The sequence below is a fragment of the Balaenoptera acutorostrata genome, chromosome 2 (genome assembly GCF_949987535.1).
Source record: "Balaenoptera acutorostrata chromosome 2, mBalAcu1.1, whole genome shotgun sequence".
NCBI lineage: Eukaryota > Metazoa > Chordata > Mammalia > Artiodactyla > Balaenopteridae > Balaenoptera > Balaenoptera acutorostrata.
The window spans coordinates 104,744,290-104,764,005 of record NC_080065.1 but is presented as its reverse complement, the minus strand read 5'-3'; the positions used below and the strand labels follow the sequence as shown (position 1 = coordinate 104,764,005).

At 37.2% G+C, this 19,716-nt stretch overlaps 1 protein-coding gene across 1 annotated transcript in view; it reads left to right on the top strand.

Moving 5' to 3' along the window:
- LOC130707156 (peroxisomal multifunctional enzyme type 2-like) overlaps positions 1 to 19,716 on the top strand; it is a 57,172-nt gene that overhangs the window by 13,014 nt on the left and 24,442 nt on the right. The window contains exons 7-13 of the mRNA XM_057540379.1: positions 247 to 338; positions 2,949 to 2,973; positions 4,560 to 4,688; positions 7,905 to 8,008; positions 9,453 to 9,689; positions 12,167 to 12,218; positions 18,681 to 18,752. Coding sequence (XP_057396362.1) covers positions 247 to 338; positions 2,949 to 2,973; positions 4,560 to 4,688; positions 7,905 to 8,008; positions 9,453 to 9,689; positions 12,167 to 12,218; positions 18,681 to 18,752 — 711 coding nt within the window. The remainder of the gene's footprint in view (positions 1 to 246; positions 339 to 2,948; positions 2,974 to 4,559; positions 4,689 to 7,904; positions 8,009 to 9,452; positions 9,690 to 12,166; positions 12,219 to 18,680; positions 18,753 to 19,716) is intronic.

Below are 19,716 nucleotides of genomic sequence, written 5' to 3'. Positions count from 1 at the left end.
AAGGTATATCTGATGCCTTCTATGTTAGAAGCCTGAATATATCCATTGGGATGAAAAGATTCTTCTAAAAGCCTTGGATGTTAATACTAATTATTTATGTTTATCTAATTTTTTTCTTATTTATTTAAAAAGTCTCTGAACCTATAATTTTATAAGTGAGGAATTTTCAGAAAGTAAAATGATTGATTGAATATGTATATATTCTTATTGATAGATTTTTTTTCTTTTTTTGGCTATTTATTTCAGATCTTCTGGAAGCTCTGAAGCCAGATTACGTGGCACCCCTGGTCCTCTGGCTTTGCCATGAGAGTTGTGAGGAAAATGGTGGCTTGTTTGAGGTATTCTGCACCTTTGCACTTTCTCCCAAAGCAATATTTGTGTAATTAAATATAAAAACTGATTCAAAAATCAGTATTTTCCAGTTGTTCACATTTGTAAAAATCTGCATCAGTTGGTATCACTTGTATATTTTTTAATATTATGTATTTGTTATAATTAAGGAACAAGTATGACTAATGTCCTTTTTTGAGAAAGTAACAGCAACTTTGTAAATTGTTCTTCCCTAGTTCTTCATTTCTGATATTCTTGTCAAATGAAAATGTGACTGGCTGGTTTGATGTGTTTAGTCAGATACAGAAAGTCTCATTTGGTTAGAGATGCTGAGTAGTAAAGTGAAGGGACAGAGGTGATGGTTTAAAGTCAGCCAGGCCAGGTTTTGATTTCTTGCTCTGGTAATTGCTGGCTCGCTGGAATATTGTACAGATTAACCTCCCTGAGTTTTAGTTTTCTTGGGGTTTTGTTGTGAGAACTGGAGATCATATTTTTAAACTCTTAGCATACCTAGCAGTCACCCCTCAATTTTAACTATTATATCAGTATAGCAGGAATTCAGTCTGGGTATGATAGATCAGTAAACACAACTTATTATCTGTATTAACTTTAAAAATAAACTTTGCTATGTTTCCCTATCGCAAAGCTTTACAAGTTTGCTATAAAAATAAAAACCACACATAATCCTACCATCCAGTGAGGTTCAGTTTTCACTCTATAATCAAAGTCCCTTTAGATTTCCTTATGCTGATTTATATACTTTTTGGTCCTCATTTGAGTTTGATCTCTTTTTTCTTTTCTAGCATAAACTGTTATATTTTAGACCACCCCCCTTTATTTGATTCTCTGTGGTAATATAATAATAAACCTGTTGCATGCGGAATACATGACATCCAAAGATATTTCTTGGTAGCAAAATTACCTGGCTCAGTTTGAAGTGAATGATATATTAGCCTGATTTATTTGAATAAAAAGCTGTTTAGTAAATGAAAAACAGTCTACACCTGTCTATGCAGAGATAGGCACCTCTGCTTTCTTAATCACAGTCGTTGATTGTGAATTGTGGAAAATTAGAGGTGGCAAGAACTTTACAACTCTAGATTTACAGAAGAGAAATTTAATAATATCAAGCCATGTGGAGCTCCAAATTTGGTCTGCCTGTCTTTTATCTCATTAAGGAATTAAACAAAAATTCTTTGTCTTTTACATTTATATTTGTTATTAATTCTGTGACCAAAAATAATATATGCTTTTTGTAGAAAACTTCAAATATATAGGGGAGTTTATAGAGGAAAATAAAAATCACCCACATTACCACTATCGAGAGATAACTCCTATTAATATTTTTATGGATATTCTTTTCCAGTCTTTTATTAGATGTGCATTTTACACGAGTAGTCTTTTTATTTTAGGTATACAATTTACACACATACCCAGACATGCACAGATAACTAGGATAATGCTGTAGATGAAGTTTTGTATGTTGTTCTTTTAGTTTACTATATTGTGAACAGTTTTAGTAAGGGACATTTGCTGTGTGAGATTGAGTGCAAAATACAGTAAGAGCGGTGTGTAATATCCTGACTTAAACCTTGAATGTAAATTGACACTTTGTTTGCCAAGTTTTGATAGATATCTAGAGTGGCAGATAGAGATTTTTTGGATCGACTGGAGCTGTCGTTTCTAGCACCTGCGAGGAGTTTGCAGCTTGTTGCTTCACTCCCCAAATATGATAAAAGATGATATTTTTCTTGCCTGTTATCAGTACCACTGCCACTTTAACTACTCTGACAGCATCAAGGCCGATTGTCCTGTTAATATATGTAAAGGAATGAGTGATTAAAAAGCCATACCCTTGAGCGTAGAGCCACTGAGAAGTGTGCTGTCTGCTGGTACAGTTTCTTCTGTTATATGCATGTGGAACACTGTAGTTGTGGTGTTTGAAGATATGACAAACAGATTTTCTTACATCAGACATTTTCTTCTGAGGATTTCCTTGAATGGCTTCTAGAAAAAATACCATCTTTCTGTACGGTGATTAATGTATTTGGTCATTTGCCATATTTCTATATAAAGGTGTTTCATTAAAATGAGTATATGTAGTTCATTAAGTCAAATCCTGGCTTTATTTTTCTTTGCTTTTTATTTTTTTTGATTCATTAAGTCTTTCTAGAAGGACATGTATTTCAAGTGATGTGCTGGGCAAATTTGGTATTTATATTGTTTAACCTTCATGGTTACTTCATGAAGAGTGTATTATTATCCTGATTTTATATAAGGGGAATCTTGAGTTTAGGGAAGTCAAACTATTTGACCAGGAATCAGACAGATAGTCTGTAGAAGAACTGGTATCGCACCTTGGTTTCTGTGCAAAGTCATGCTTTTCTACTACATGCATTTCTGCTATATTGTGTTGCTTTATTTTTCTACTCTGATAACATGAATAGTGCAAAGTCATGCCGGCCAACGGAGTTTTGTAGAGCTGCATTATTTTCATCCATTGTCATCTAGCATTCGGATACTCGTAAAAAGATAGCTGCCTGTTTTGTTAATTTCATGAAAATTCTATTAGTAATTTCACATTAGATGGTATAACTTCTTCCTCCTCTTTTTGGTAGGTTGGAGCAGGATGGATTGGAAAATGTAAGTCTCTTTTGGTTTTTGGTTTGCCATACATTATTTCCATATCTTTAAACCTGCATATCCAGGTAGAGCTGGGTAAAGACCTTGTCAAATGCCGAACCATTGGATTTAGTGCACGCATAATCAAACTCAAACATTGTAATAGCAACAGGTCTTCTAAAACATGGAAGTTGTCCTGCAGGCCTGTGGTATTTTCAAGGATCTTTTCAGTTTTTTTCCTATTAGCAGTGCTTATTCAATATTTGTCCTGTCCTATTCAGAACTGGCTGTTTCTTCAGACAGCACAGTCTCTCTTTATATTGATGTGTGTCTTCCCATGTCTCCGGCACCCCACATGCTTGTTCAGCAGAGTAGTGAGTGGAAGGGAGGGCGTTTTTTGAAGATGGGAAGAGCTCTGTCCTAGGCAAGTTCTCCAATTCTCTCAGTGATTCTTTTCTTCCTTGGAGCATGAGACATCAGAAGGAGACAGTGGGGAATCACACTGGACAGCTTTCTAGAAGAGAAATTGCAGCTGATCTATAGAAATTATTCTCCTTCAGCCCAACAGTAAATTCATCTGGCTTAAGTCCTCTTTTCCCCCAGTTCTTAAACCTTGTGAGCTCCAGATTGGATAATTACTTTATGGTGTTTAAAAAAAATTGTGAACATTCCAATATCCCAATTCAAGTTTTCAGTTGGATGCTGGTATCAAAATTAATTGAATTATTTAAAAGGCTGCCATTACTGGATGACATTGTTACAACATATTGTAGAATATTATTAATGACTGTTCTCTAAGTTATGAAGTAACTTATTCAAACATTTTTAAGTGTCTTATGACATCTTTTAAGAAAGGAAGATCAGTTGTTGCAATAAAAGCTGTATATGGGACATTATCAATAAGAAACCTCTAGAAGCTTCTGTCATTCCCCAGGACAAATCTTCAATTTAGTAATCATCAAAGTCTGACCATTCTGTTTAAATAAGGTTCTGTTTATTCCTCAGGCTTTTTAAAAAAGACACAATGTTAAAAATTATCTTCATGGAACTTATGCAGCAATGATGATTTTTGTGAATCTGGGCAATCTAGTTGACTTCCCATGGACAAGGAGGAAGAGCAAAGGGAGGAAACGGGAGAATTATGTGGGGTTGTCTGATATATTAATTTGATTATCTGGAGTCTTTGGCCTGTTATCACCACTAGTTTTCAGTTTGCTATTCAACAAAGCCCTATTCTGTTCTGTTACCTTAAAGTGTATTATCTAAGTGATCTGTGGTGATGAAGACAGTCTTTTGGTGTGATTATATATAATTTAACTTTCTGATTCAGCATTTCATCTTACCTTTAGTAGTATCTGGCATAGTCAGAGGAGGGAGAGGTTTTCCCTTCAGCTTCAAATATTAGAAAAAGAAATTTGACATCCTAATGGGTTTGTTATTCTTTTAAAAAAACATTTGTAGTAAAAATCTTTAGAAGTTAGAATCTTTTATCCAAATTCCATTTTTCTTGAAGTTAAAAAAAAAAAATTCAGGGGACTCATGAATTCTGCTTTCTGTCTCGCTCTTAAACTGTGTGTTCAGTATCTTAGTTTTGTTTCTATAACCAGTACGATGGGAGCGGACCCTTGGAGCCATTGTAAGACAGAGGACTCAGCCAATGACTCCTGAGGCGGTGAAGGCTAACTGGACGAAGATCTGTGACTTTGATAATGCCACCAAGCCTCAGAGAATTCAAGGTAAAGAGTCCCAAGTCAGTTCAGTCCTGGTTGGAGAATCAGAGGCAACAAAGCATTCTCTTCTCTTATGGAATTGTCTTCTTAATTGTGATAACTTAGATGCTCAAATCATCTAGAGCACATTTTCTGCTCCAGTAGGTATTAGAACTCTCCAATTTAAGGTATGTATGTTACTCCCACTGTCAGTTTTTCAGTTTTCTTATGATCCTGATTTTTTGGTATATGTGTGATTGAGAGGACGGTAGGAGGTGTTTACCCATTTGTGCTCAATGCATCTATTCCCCATCTGGTGGTTGGTTTCAAAGTCTTGCCTTATCTAATCACATGCTCCTTATCTGACCTGATTTTTCCTTATTTTCCCAAAAGTTTAGTTAAGTCTTATATTATTTAGGCTTAGGTCTTTTCTCTCTAGTGAATAGATTTTGCTTTGTTTTAGCACTTTGTCTTTGCTACTGTTTCTCTGCCTTTCTAAGATGCCTCTTATTCCTTTTATCACCTCTGCTAATCTCGGTGCTTCTTTAGAAAAACTCAAGCCCCAGATGTTCAACAAAACCTCCCCAGATATTCTGGGCTTCAGAAGATCTCTTTCTTAGCTGAACTCTTACAACTTGAGCGTCTAATCATGACTGCTTTCCACTGCTTTTGTTTCATAAGTGTGTGGTTTCTTAGCTGCATAATAAGTTCCTTTGGAGGCAGAGAATGTATCTTGTATGTCCTTTTGTATTTGGTGCTAGTATAGTGCTGAACTCATAGAAAGGATTTAGTAAATGCTTGTTACCTTGAATTATTGAATCATCTATGATATGCCACAGGAAGAGATGGCCAATAAAAGTCACATTATTTTTTCTCGTATAACTCACATATGTATATAATATATGAAATTTAAAGGACCTTTCTGGGAAGGATCATGAATCAGGATTATTTTATAGAAAAATCTGTTTTTCCCTTCCTAGTATTATATTTAATGTTTGATAGAAGAATATATCTGAAAAATGACTGTTCTTTTTTTTTTTTTAATCCCAATGTTACTTTCCCGTCTGCTGGTACACTCACTGAAATATTCATTGTACTTTTCTCAATCAGAGGATAACATGATTGTTATGTCATTAGCGGTAGCATTTTCTGTATTCTTTTTTTTGATATTTGAGATAAATTTAGTCTCCGAATAGCAGTCACCTATCAATGAAAATTAGGAAAAGGAAAAAGGAAGAAGTGTCTTAAAAACTCTTCTCTGAGGTCAGAATTCCATTTTATTGCCTTAGAAGTATTAGACTAATATAAAGAAAAAGGTAACAATGAATTATATAGTTATAAATGAAAAGATACCCCTAGTATTTGAAGTACAGTTAGAAAAAAAATGTTACACTTTCTGTAGAATCACGACTTTCCAAGCACCCATTTCATCATTCTCATTTTACAGATGATGGAACTAAATCCCAGAAAAGCTGAGTAAGTGGCCCAAGCTTTCTCAGTGTTTGAGCCAAGAGTTAACTCAGGTGGTCTGTCTTTGAGTGCAGTACCGCCGGCCTGTACCGAGGTTACTTTCAGTTAAATAGCCTCCCATCTAGGCAGCAGCCTAAATGGGGTGGTAAGAGGAAGATTGGTAGGCAAGAAACCTACCTCGTGTCACCAGGAATGGCAGAGAGCCCTGGTCATCTCACATTCTGTAGTTTAGTTATAGTTTTTGTCTGAGTTTAGAAGGAGGCCCGCATATCTAAGGTTTGTTAGAAAGGTCCCAGAGCTTTTGGAACCTTATGGCATATGTGGATACTCCGTGAATCTCCTTTATTAACCTTTTAGACCCCAGAATAGCAGCTTCTGAATTCTGTCCGTAGTCACTGGTCATAACGGTGGTTTTCTCTGGAAGAATTTTCAGTAATATTTTCTGAGCAGTTACCTGTACAGAGACCTGGGGGGTAATCTTGACATTGTTACATCCTGGAGGAGGGGTGATGGTGGGAGAGAAGGAAAATTAGTTGTCCCTCCACCAGATGGAAATTGCACATCTGTGGACAAGGATCTGACTTTACAGAGTTGTAAAACCACTCAAAGACTTTGCAAAGCTCAGAGCCTCTTTGGAATCATAACGTGGGGAGAGTATGTTGGAAACATCCAGTTATCTTTGGTCTATTCAGAGCCTTTCATGATTTTTTCCTGCAATAGCCTGACATCATGCAGTCAGTTCATGAATGCCCGCGAAGGTTCTGCAGCAGGCTTGCTGGATGTTATAGGAATGATTGTCTAAAGCATTGTAGCTTTTCTTAGTCATGTCTGTAACAAAAGCTTTTTTTTTTTCTTTTTTGGAAATAGCTTACATTTATTTGGATTTCACCAGGAGAATATTAGCTCTTTAGGATATTTGAAAGATGATGCTTTTATGATCTTTATGTAATAGGTTTACCAAAGCACTCTGTCTTATTTAAATTCCAGTGATCCTAAAGAGAAAATTCAATTCGTTCATCCTTACTTATCCTGAAGTTGATGGACTTGAATCATTCATGATTTAAATTTTTTTTCAGTACAAATGAAATATAGTTCAACTATGTAGGAAAAATCTGGAAGTTTGTCCTGTGGGTCACTATTTCAATAGCACTGTAAAATAACTGGCTAGATATTTCACATATGCAAATGCTCTTCCCACACCCTAGTGGGACTGATTTTTCTTTTAATTAATTTTTATTGGAGTATAGTTGATTTACAATGTTGTGTTAGTTCCTGCTGTATAGCAAAGTGAATCCGTTATACGTATACATATATCCACTGTTTTTTAGATTCTTTTCCCATATAGGTCATTATAGAGTATTGAGTAGAGTTCCCTGTGCTCTACAGTAGGTTCTTATTAGTTATCTATTTTATATATAGTAGTGTGTATATGTCAATCCCAGTCTCCCAATTTATCCCTCCGTGTCTCCCTCTCACTTGGTAACCATAAGTATGTTTTCTACATCTATAACTCTGTTTCTGTTACGTAAATAAGTTCATTTGTACTATTTTTTTTAGATTCCACATATAAGTGATATCATAGATATTTGTCTTTCTCCTTCTGACTTCACTCAGTATGACAATCTCTAGGTCCATCCATGTCACTGCAAATGGCATTATTTCATTCTTTTTTTATGACTGAGTAATATTCTATTGTATATATGTACCACATCTTTATCCATTCGTCTGTTGATGGAAAAAAGCATTATTATTGTTATTTATTCTTTTTTTTAGACTCAATTGGCGGTATAATTGAAGCTCTAAATAAAATAGATTCAGATGGAGGAGTTTCGGCAAATCATACCAGTAATGTGACATCAACAGCTACATCAGGATTTGTAAGTGGAAGAGAAAGCCTAACGCTTTGCCTTCTTTGGAGACTTTTTTCTTTTCTTTCCTTTTTTTCTTTTTTCTTTTCTTTTATGCAAAAAATGCTTTTCCAAGCTATTAGTTTATTGTTAAATAGGAAAGGTGAGTGACCATAAAACTTTATAGAACATGTAATGAATGTTTATAAAATTTGAATGAACATAAAGCTAAAATATTAAATGTAACTTTTACTTTCTCTTCTTCCGTGTAATAAACAAGCGTATGTTTTGTTTTTTGGAGCATTTTTGATAATCGTCCTTCAGTCACTTTCTAACTCTTTAGAAAAGGATATTTAACTTAGTGCCTCTTTTGAGTCATTTCTTTTAAGGAAAAGCATTGATAGATTGTATTTTGGAAATATTTCAACATGGCTGCAAGTAAAAAGTCTCCCATTGTGTCAGAAATTCTAAGAGAGCTGTGGTTATAGCTCTTGTGAAGTTTGCTGATTAACTATGTCCAGTACTTCTTTTTTTAAAAAAAAATTATAGTGCATAAATAATAAGAAATAAGTCATTTGACACATTCAGTTGTGGTGTTTTGTGACTCAGGGGAGACATAGTGATGAAATAAACAATCTAATTGTAACCCTGAGAATATGATCAGTTTGTAAATGTGATTTTACTTTAGAGTAGGGGTTGGCAAACTTTTTTGGTAAAGGGCCAGATGGTAAATATTTTAGGCTTTATGGACCACGTACTGTTTCTGACACATAATCTTCTTTTTCTTTTTTTAGACCACTCTTAAAAAAATGTAAAAACCATTCTTAATTCTCAGCTGTTGTTTGCTGACTCTTGCTTTAGAATGAAAGTGATCAAAAATTGGACATGATTCTTTTAGAACCTAACATATGCTTCACAAATTAGCTAGGCATGTCATCACTAAATAGAAAAATACAATATCCAATTAGATAAAGGATAGTCCTGGGTAGGAGCTTAGGGTAAAATCTAATTATAACCAAAACCATTATGAAGGAGTCTGATTTACAAGCATTAAGCAGTGTTTTGCTCATCTGTTTCTACTGACTTTTATAAAATAGATCTTATAGAGCCATTCATTATCCCTGTTTATAATAAGTTTTTTATTTTTTGTAATTTTGAGTAGCTAACAGTCACTGTATTAATAGGCTTTTCCATCATCAGAGACAGGAAAGTTGAAAATGAGATATACTATCTGTTAACAAGAAGCGGGCAAGAAAAAAGTACTTATTTGTAAATGAAGTCTTTTTCCATACATTATAATTGATTTTATTTAAAAAATATAGTGAAACAATTATGATACCCTATCAGATTTAGTAAAATGACATTCTATTCACAAAGCTAAGTATGTAGCAGTTAATAGTTTTGAAAAGTCAGAAATTTAAAGATTTGACAAGAATATCAGTGAAAAAAATAACTTTCTACAATTGTTCCATAGGCTGGAGCTATTGGCCATAAACTTCCTCCATTTTCTTCTTCTTATACGGAACTGGACACTATTATGTATGCCCTTGGAGTGGGAGCATCTATCAAGGAACCGAAAGATTTGAAATTTATTTATGAAGGGAGTTCTGATTTCTCCTGTTTGCCTACCTTCGGAGTTATTCTAGCTCAGAAATCTATAATGGGTGGAGGATTAGCAGAGATTCCTGGGCTCTCAGTCAACTTGGCAAAGGTATGCATAATAAGAAACCTTTATTTTGCTCTTCTTCTCTTTCTTTAAATATGATTGGTAAATGTCACATGCTGTGTGTGTGTGTGTGTGTGTGTGTGTGTGGTGTCTTAATACAATAGTTTATAGTGGTGGATTCAAGGATAAAGATTTAGCATGTCTTTTGATTTTTCTTAAAAAGAAAAAAAGGGTAGAGAGTTGAAAAGGCAAGCAAAAAGAAGACAACAATAATTATGTACAGTCCATAACCCTGGCATAATGTTATTAATTCTCTCTCTGCCATTACATGCTATTTGACCAAGGGTAAATAACTTCTCTAAGCTTCAGTTTCCTTATCTATAAAGTGGGTATGATAATCCTCACCTGACGATAGTGATGAAGGAGCAAGAGTGAAGAATATTTGAAGCAAAGAGAACAGGTGTAAAAGGCCCCGAGGCAGGTGCATACTTACCTTGTTTTTGGAACAGCAAGGGGGTTGATACAGCTATAGAATGAGCAAGGGGGCAGTGGTAGGAGAAGAGGGCCTTGTAGTCATCGTAAGAATTTCACCTCATACTCTGATTAACATGGGAGGCCATTTGTAGTGCTTTGAACTGAGGAATGGTATGATCTGGCTATGTTCACTCACAGGCTCATTTTTGCTCCTCTGTGGAGAATAGATTTATGGGAGCCAAGCATGGAAGCAGGGAAACCAGTTTGGAGTTGATTATGGTAATTCCAGCACTAGTCTGGATATGCATGGAAAGAAAGAGGAGTCAAGGAGGAAGGTTTTTGGTCTGGTTAACTGGGATGATATATATGCATATATACCCATATATTTAGAATTAATTATGTACAATGTATTTAACATGTATAGTAGTTACATATGATATATTACTATGTATAATAAAATAGATATATACAGTTACTTTAAGGTGGGGATGATCAGGAGTTGGTTTTGGACAGATTTGAGATGCCTAGTACACATTCAAGTGGAGGTATACAGTGGGCAGTTAAATATGTGAGTTTAGAGTTTGCGGGGGAGGCCCTACTGGGATTCGTAGCATTTAAGTGAGATTTAAAGACATGAGGCTGGGTGAAATCACCCATGTGTGAATGTAAGTAGAGAAAAGCCTGAGTTTGGTGAGAGATGAGAGGTGGAAGAGATGAGGTGGAGTGAGCAAGAGAGACTGGGAAGGAGTGGCTGGTGAGGTATGAGGCGTATCAGGAGAGTGTGGTATTTGAGAAGCAAAGTGAATAAATGGTTTCAAGAAGGGAGGAGCAAACAACTGTGAGAAGGCTTTGGGGTTATTTTATTTCTTGAAGTGAGGGTCAGGCCATGAGTCCAGTTGATAACTGTTGAATCGTAGACTTTTGAACTGATTTCTGTAATTTTGACTGATTGGAGAACCCATTTACTGGAGGATCGATTAGCTCATTGCTGCTCTGAGTCTATGAGAATCTACGGTTATTTTATTAAAGTATTCGATGAAGTTGGAAGGGAGGCAAGGAATAGATGCCAGGCAGTTTGTTGTTTTAGTCACTCTCCCATGGTATTTGTTGCATACAGTTCTTCTGTTTGGGTAATGTCAGTACAAACAATTAAAGTAAATGTTTCAGAATTCTTCCTCAGAGTTGGAAGGAGTTGGAAATCATGAATAGTGTTCAAAATCTGTCACTGGGGATGATAGCCGTCTTGGGATTTGAATCCCAGTCTTCCTAACCTTGAGCTTCCAGGTCGTATGATAGTGAGGCAGTCCTTCATTTGTCCTCCCATCACTACCCTCACCCCTTTTCTTTTTCCCTTCTGGGTTCTGAGGAAGACTGGGAATTAAACTGTCCCATAGCAGTTGAGTGTGGTCATTCGGATATATGGGTCAGGTTTTGTTTTTACTGTCCTATTGTATTCCTACATATATTTTTATATTCTTGCTTTGATACATTGAAGTTAAGTGGCTCTGATGTTGCACGGGGTCTTTAGTATTTACTCTTACACTAAGGAAATGTTGACATTGGTAGTGCTTTTACTTGAATGTGGTTGTAAGATTTATATTAATGTTTTGGTTGTGTCATTTGTATTTGGCAGGTGTGACCTGAAATTACTTTACTAGTACTGACCTATTTGTTCATTTTTATTCAATAGATATTTATTGGATACCTGCTATGTTCCAGGCGCAGTGACGAGCACTGGAAATGCGCCTAGTTTAGTGTCTCCATTGGCAAATAATCCACAGTTATCAGTCAACAAAAATTTATGAATGTCAAGAAAGAACACAAATGTATCTTTTCTATTCTAGAGAGCTGACAGTCTTTAGATTGGGGGACTGATTATTTCTGAATCATATAATTAAGAAGTGGGAGCCAAATTGAGACAGATAGTTTGGGGGAAGTAGTCACGTGAACGTGTGGACAGTGAAATGCCACTTGTGATTAGCGGTATCCACAGAAGAAGCTGTGGAAAAAGAAAGTCTACTAATAAAATTTTGCTTACCCTAATGTAGGTTCTTCTTGGGGAGCAGTACTTGGAGTTATATAAACCACTTCCCAGAGCAGGTGAGTTCTTGATCGTTTTATTTTCTGACTAACCTTCCAAACTGTGTCAATGTGTTAAACTGGCATAGAGCAACCTAAATAAACTATATTATAAGTTATTCATGTGCATTTCAGCCATTAGAGTAGATTGATGTTAACTAGTACCTATTTTTTTGTTTTTTTTTTTTTTGTTTTTTTTTTTTATTTATGGCTGTGTTGGGTCTTCGTTTCTGTGTGAGGGCTTTCTCTAGTTGTGGCAAGCGAGGGCCACTCTTCATCGCGGTGCGCGGGCCTCTCACTGTCGCGGCCTCTCTTGTTGCGGAGCACAGGCTCCAGACGCGCAGGCTCAGTAATTGTGGCTCACGGGCCCAGTTGCTCCGCGGCATGTGGGAATCTTCCCAGACCAGGGCTCGAACCCATGTCCCCTGCATCGGCAGGCAGATTCTCAACCACTGCGCCACCAGGGAAGCCCCCACTAGTACCTATTTTGGTTGCCTTAAACTTTGTCCTATTTGAATAGTCTTATTTAATAAATTACTTCAAAATACTAAACATCTGGTCAACAATTGAAAGGAGCATATTCTGTGTGTGTCCTAAACTTAGTGATTGTGTATAATCAGTTATGATTCCCATGAATATGATTCTTCACTCTTTTCTCAGGTATTTGTGTTGGTACTGTTTTTCATAATGTAAACAATGTTAAAAGATACAGAATGTCTTGTAATTAACTTTTTTCTATTTTCTTTTAGAGTAAGTAAAACCAAGGCTGTCTTAATAATCAGTTTATTTTTCTCAATAGTATCTTACTTGTTCAGTAAATCTTCTCATTATCTTTTCACTTTACTTTGATATGTTTGTTTTATGTTGCTACTCTGATGTCAGAATATTAATTATATACTGACCATGTAAGGTGGTAAAATAAAAAAAAAGTCTTTTTCATTTCACATTATATAATGTAGAGGTCAGCAAATAGCTAGAATTGTACTTTAATTTTTTTTGAGATTTTAATTTAAAAAAAATTTGTATTGCTTAATGCTGAATAATTCTGTTTCAGTGTTAGTGTTACTTGTTTCTGGTTGTTTTTGTAGTTCTTTGCTTTTTTTTTCTTCTTCTTTTAGTTTTTTCCTTTGTGGTTTCATGCTTTTCTTTTGCTTGTGTTCCTTTCTCTTTTGTTTTTGAGTATCTGTTGTAGACTTTTGATTTGTGGTTACCATGGGGCTCATAGATGTTGATCTATGACTGTGTTTAGTTGTTTTAAACCAGGTAGTCCCTTAACTTCAAACACATTTTAAAAGCTCTACATTTTTTACTCAGTTCCCCCATACTTTGTGTTTTTGTTTTTTTTTTTTAATTAATTAATTTTTATGGCTGTGTTGGGTCTTCGTTTCTGTGCAAGGGCTTTCTCTAGTTGTGGCAAGCGGGGGCCACTCTTCATCGCGGTGTGCAGGCCTCTCACTATTGCGGCCTCTCTTGTTGTGGAGCACAGGCTCCAGACGCGCAGGCTCAGTAATTGTGGCTCACGGGCCCAGCTGCTCCACGGCATGTGGGATCTTCCCAGACCAGGGCTCGAACCCGTGTCCCCTGCATTGGCAGGCAGATTCTCAACCACTGCGCCACCAGGGAAGCCCCCATACTTTGTGTTTTTCATGTCATAGTTTACATCTTCATGTTTATCCCTTTAGTGATTATTGTAGTTATACTTGATTTTACAATTTTTTTTGTTTTAGTCTTTGTACTAGCTTATTTAAGTGGTTGAGCCTCAGCCTTCCCTATATATTTGCCTTTACTAATGGGATTTTTTCTTTTCTATAGATACTTAATTCTTGTTATAGCTTTTTCTTTTCCACTTAGAGAAGACCCTTTAACATTTCTTTTAGGGTTGCTTTAGTATTGATGCTTATCCTAGAAGTTCTTTATCTCCCCTTCAATTCTGAAGGATAATCTTGCTGGGCAGAGTATCCTAAGTTGTAGGTTTTTCCCTTTCAGCACTTTAAATATACCATGCCACTCCCTTCTGGCCTGCAAAGTTTCTGCAGAACAATCAGCTGATAGCCTTATGGGCATTCCCTTGTATATGCTCTTTGTTTTTCTTTTGCTGCCTCTAGAATTCTCTCTTTAAGTTTTGCCATTTTTATTATGATATGTCTTGGTGCGGGTCTGTTTGGATTCATCTTGTTTGGGACCCTCTGTGTTTCCTGTACCTGGCTATCTGTTTCCTTCTTCAGACTTTGGAAATTTTCAGCCATAATTTTCATTGAATATATTTTTACCCCCTTCTCCCTTTCTTCTCCTTCTGGGACCCCTATAATGGAAAGTTGGTATGCATGATGTTACCCCAAAGATCCTTTAAAATGTTCTCATCTTTTTTCTTTTTGCTGTTCTGATTGGGTGATTTCCATTTTCTATCTTCCAGATCACTTATGTGTTCTTCTGTATCACCTAGTGTGCTGTTAATTCCTTTTAGTGTGTTTTTCTTTTCAGTTGTTGTATTCTTCAGTTCTGATTGGTTCTTTTTAGAATTTTCTAGCTCCTTGTTAAAACTCTCACTGTATTCAGCTATTCTTTTCCATAATTCAGTTAGCATTCTTATTACTAATGCTTTGAATTCTTTATCTGGTAAATTGTTTATTTCTATTTCATTAGTTGTTTTTTTCAGGAGTTTTCTCTTGCTCTTTCAGTGGAAACAGATTCCTCTGTCTTTTCATTTTGCTTATCTATTTCTTTATCTATTGAAATTTGGTGAAATAGTTACCTATGGTGGTCTTGAAGGGGTGTTCTTTTGTGGGCATGTCCCTATACAGTCTGCATGTGCCCAGTGGCATTGATGGGAGAGCTGGATTTGATGTGAGCACAACTTATGTCTTTTCTCAAGGTGTGCTGGCAGCTGTCATCTTGGTAGGGGGTGGGGCTGGAGATGGAGGGGTAGGGCCAAGCCAGATGTTAGGTAGAGCTTCCCCTCTGCTTAGTGGCTGTTACCCCACTATTTGGTGCGGGGGCAGGTCCCAAGTTGCTGGAGCAGAAGCCCTGAGGGTCGGGTCTGAGCTGGCTAAGTTTCCTTTAAGTGTGTGCTTCCCCCCCCTCCCAGCACTGGCACCCTTACTCCAGAGGGGAGCAGTGGTGGAGCAAGAGGGGCAGGTGTGGGTAATCAGTGATGGTCAGAGCATGGTTTTGTTTTGTTTGTTTGTCTTTTTTAACATCTTTATTGGAGTATAATTGCTTTACAATGGTGTGTTAGTTTCTGCTTTATAACAAAGTGAATCAGTTATACATATACATATGTTCCCATATCTCTTCACTCTTGCATCTCCCTCCCTCCCACCCTCCCTATCCCACCTCTCTAGGTGGTCACAAAACACAGAGCTGATCTCCCTGTGCTATGCGGTTACTTCCCACTAGCTATGTATTTTACGTTCGGTAGTGTATATATGTCCATGCCAATCTCTCACTTTGTCACATCTTACCCTTCCCCCTCCCCATATCCTCAAGTCCATTCTCTAGTAGGTCTGTGTCTTTATTCCCGTCTTGCCACTAGGTTCTTCATGACCCTTTTTTTTTTTCGCCCTTAGATTCCATATATATGTGTTAGCATACAGTATTTGTTTTTCTCTTTCTGACTTACTTCACTCTGTATGACAGACTCTAACTCCATCCACCTCACTACAAATAACTCCATTTCGTTTCTTTTTATGGCTGAGTAATATTCCCGGAGCATGGGTTTCGTTTGGCATGGCCACCATCAGAGATCTGGGGCCCCTGTGCAGCCACCAGTAATTGCTGCCCCCTCGCTGCTCAGTTGCCACGTAGAGTTTGAACCTCCTCAGTGTCTCATGGCTGAGCCTTTTCCTCAATCATGGCAGCCCAGAGTGTGAAGCTGGGACATGAGGCACATGGTGCTGGCGTGTTCTCTCAGCTCAGGCTGGGGACCAGGGCAGTCGTAGGAAACCAGTCAGCTACCCAAGTGGTTTCAGTCTGCCCTCTCTGCCCTGCCTCGGGGGCACGTAAGTGTTCACGTGCTCCCGGAGTCCAGGCTTCCCACAGCCCTCCTGTTAATCCCACTGGCCCTCCAACCAGCCAAGGGGACTCGTGTTCCCCTTGTTGGACACCAGGGCTGGGGCGCCCAATGTGTGGCTTGAACTGCTCACTCCCCAGGGAAGGTCTCTTCCCGTGTAATCTCCTTTTTCCTCTGAGTCCCCTCTCAGGGACACAGGTCCTGATCTGATCGCTTTTCTTCCTTTCTACCCAATTACCGGTGGGTCTTTCTTATAGTCTTGGTTGTACAGGTCTTTCTGTTAGTCTGCACTTAGTTTTCGGTGAGAATTGTTCCACATGTAGATGTATTTTTGATGTGTTTGTTGGTGGGGAGGTGAGTTCCGTGTCCTCCTGCTCCACCGTCTCAGTTTGAGTCTTCAGTTTAGTGTTACAGCCTAAGTTTTCACACAGCCCTTTTTTTAATCTGAGGCAGTGTGCAGTGTGTGGTCAGGTGAAGAAGTTTGGCTTTTATTTTAAAGACAATAGATAACCACTGAAGGACTGAAAGGAGAGAATTATATGATCAAACATAGATTTTAGAAAGCATCAACTCTGGCTCATGTTTGTAATGCTTGGATTTTAAGGGAATGAGATAGAGAGAAGGAGATTTTCTAAGAGACTGTTGTAATAATCTAGGTTAGAGACCGTGGTTGATTGAATAGGATTGTGGGCATGGGGATGGATATAAGTGGAGAAATTATAGAGATATGTAGGGAGTGGGCTTGGTGTTTGATTGGATGTGGAGTTGATCACCTGAGGAGGTCACCAGCAATTTGACAATGAATATTTATTGATTACTTCCTAACTTCTAAACTTTCTGCTAGGGTTGTGAATAAATGGAGAATGGAAGTAAATCTGGACTCTGCCCTCACGGAGCATATAACCTAGCTGGTGGGGAGGGCAGCCAATAGTCAAAAAGCCACACAAATAAATGTACACTTGCAACTATATGTGATAAACATTACAGATGAAACATACGTGATACCATTAGAACTTAAAATAGAAGGATTTGGCATAATCAGGTTGGTAATCAGGTTGACTTTGGGAAAAAATAACTTCAGACATAATAGGAGAGCATGTTTTAAAGTTGGTCAGAGTGGACATGTAGGTACCTGGTTAGAAGTCTGTTGTGGTAGTTCAAATGAAATGATGGTAGTTTAGGCTAAGGTGGTGGTGGAGAGATGGAGAGAAGTGGGAGAAGCAGAGAGAGATTTAGGAGGTGAAAGTGACAGCAATCTAGTTATCCTTAGCGTTTCTTTTACCATCTTTCACACCCAGGCAGGTACCAAATTCTTTGATTCTCTCCCTTCAATACATTTAGAATCCTATTTCTGTCCCCCTCACTTTGACCACCGTTATCTCTCACTTTCTAAGTGTTCTCTCTGCCTCCATTCTTTTTTTTTTTTTTTTAAAGAGATTGGAGTTTATTTATTTATTTATTTTTGGCTGTGTTGGGTCTTCGTTTCTGTGCGAGGGCTTTCTCTAGTTGCGGCAAGCGGGGGCCACTCTTCATTGCGGTGCACGGGCCTCTCACTATCGCGGCTTCCTGTTGCAGAGCACAGGCTCCAGACACGCAGGCTCAGTAATTGTGGCTCACGGGCCCAGCTGCTCCGCGGCATGTGGGATCTTCCCAGACCAGGGCTCGAACCCGTGTCCCCTGCATTAGCAGGCAGATTCTCAACCACTGCGCCACCAGGGAAGCCCTCTGCCTCCATTCTTGCTCCCTTCAGGTCTGCTCATCTCACTGCAGCCAGAATATTATTTCCAAAATGCAAGTGTATTTGTCACTTCCCTGTTAAAAACCCCAGATGGCTGTTCATAGACTTCAGGATGAAGTCAGAAACTTTTCATATAATCTAGCTTCTCCCAGTCTCTGCATACTCCAGTCTTGCCACATACTTAGACACTATTTTATGAGGCAGGGGTCATGCTGAAGTTTTTGGCTTGGCAGTTGGGTGGATAGTACCATTCATTCGTATAGGGAACAAAAGAGAAAAACAGGTTGGAGAAAAAGATTATGAGTTCACTCCCAAATAATTGTTAATCCATCAAGACATTACCAGTTAAATAATGGAACAGTCCCTAAAAGAACAGAGTAGTTAGAAAGAAACACTGTCTAACTGAAGCCCATAGAGTAGAGATTTGAGAAGGAATGGGGTAGATGGTGTTGGCTGTATGCTTAACAAGTGTTCATTGAATGATTGAAAATTGTTACTTTTTACAACCTAATTTATCAGAATTATTGATGTTTCAAATTTGGTGACTCAGGTATTCTGATTGCTTTTAATGTTTATGATTCAACATTATATTGAAAATTATTCTAAATCATGATTTTTTAGTTTTACTGAACTTACAGTGGAAGTTATGTTAATTTCTCTCATGTCTTCATATAACTTATGGTCTTTAAAACAGTCTCCTTATTTATTTATTTATTATTTTACTTTCCATTTTTAGGAAAATTAAAATGTGAAGCAATTGTTGCTGACGTCCTGGATAAAGGATCCGGTTTAATAATGCTTATGGATGGTAACTCATTTCTAGTTCTTATAATAATATTGTTAGATTCATAGGCTTTGTATGTAACATAATACTTTATCACAGAAGTTGATTAATAAGTTTCTATTTATCTTCCAATTGTGAGAAAGCAAGATTAGTGTTCTAAAAATTCATAAGCTTTTTTAGAAAATAAGGGAGGAGGGGGTGGAGTAGATTGGGGTAGAGGTCCAGAGAGTGGGACATTTCAGGAGATTTGTAACAACATAACCAAAGCACAGAGGTGAGAAATGTGGCTGGTATAGCAAACATAGAGGAGAATTATGCTTCCTAGAGTATGTTTTTTGGCAGGAATGAATACATAGACTGCCCTCAGTTGATAATTAGGCTATGTTGTAGATACTCTTTTCTGTGTTAGCTCTTTGGAACTTCAAACGTATTTGACCCCTGAATCATTCTTATAAATGGTAGTTAGGTTCTTAACCTTGCACATTCAAACCTATTGAACTTATAATGGGGTTTAAACACCATAGCCACATTTTATTTGCAGTGGAAAAAAAGATGATAGTAGTTTAATGAATGTTGAAATACTAGTAACTAAACATAAGCCAAAGATACATTGCTTAGAATTTATTTGTTTTAAAGTTTAAGAACAATAGAAATAGATAAACATTATAAAAAATTTTGGAAATAGCAGTGGAAAGTTTTTGTCTGGTATTTGGAATATAGGCTTTATCATTTTTGTTCTAAATACATAGGAGGTTATACTGAATATGTTGTTTTGGAACTTGCCTTGTTTTTACTTAATAATATATTGAGAACATTTTTAATGCTCTTAAATATTTTTCTACTACATTGTTTTTGTTAACTCATAATTTACAAAGTAAACTATGTATTTCATCATAGACACATAGAACATGTGTCTGTTCTCTCTCTTTCCCTCTTCCTCCTTACCCCTCTTCTTTCTTTTTTAATGTTTTGGTATTTTCTTACCATT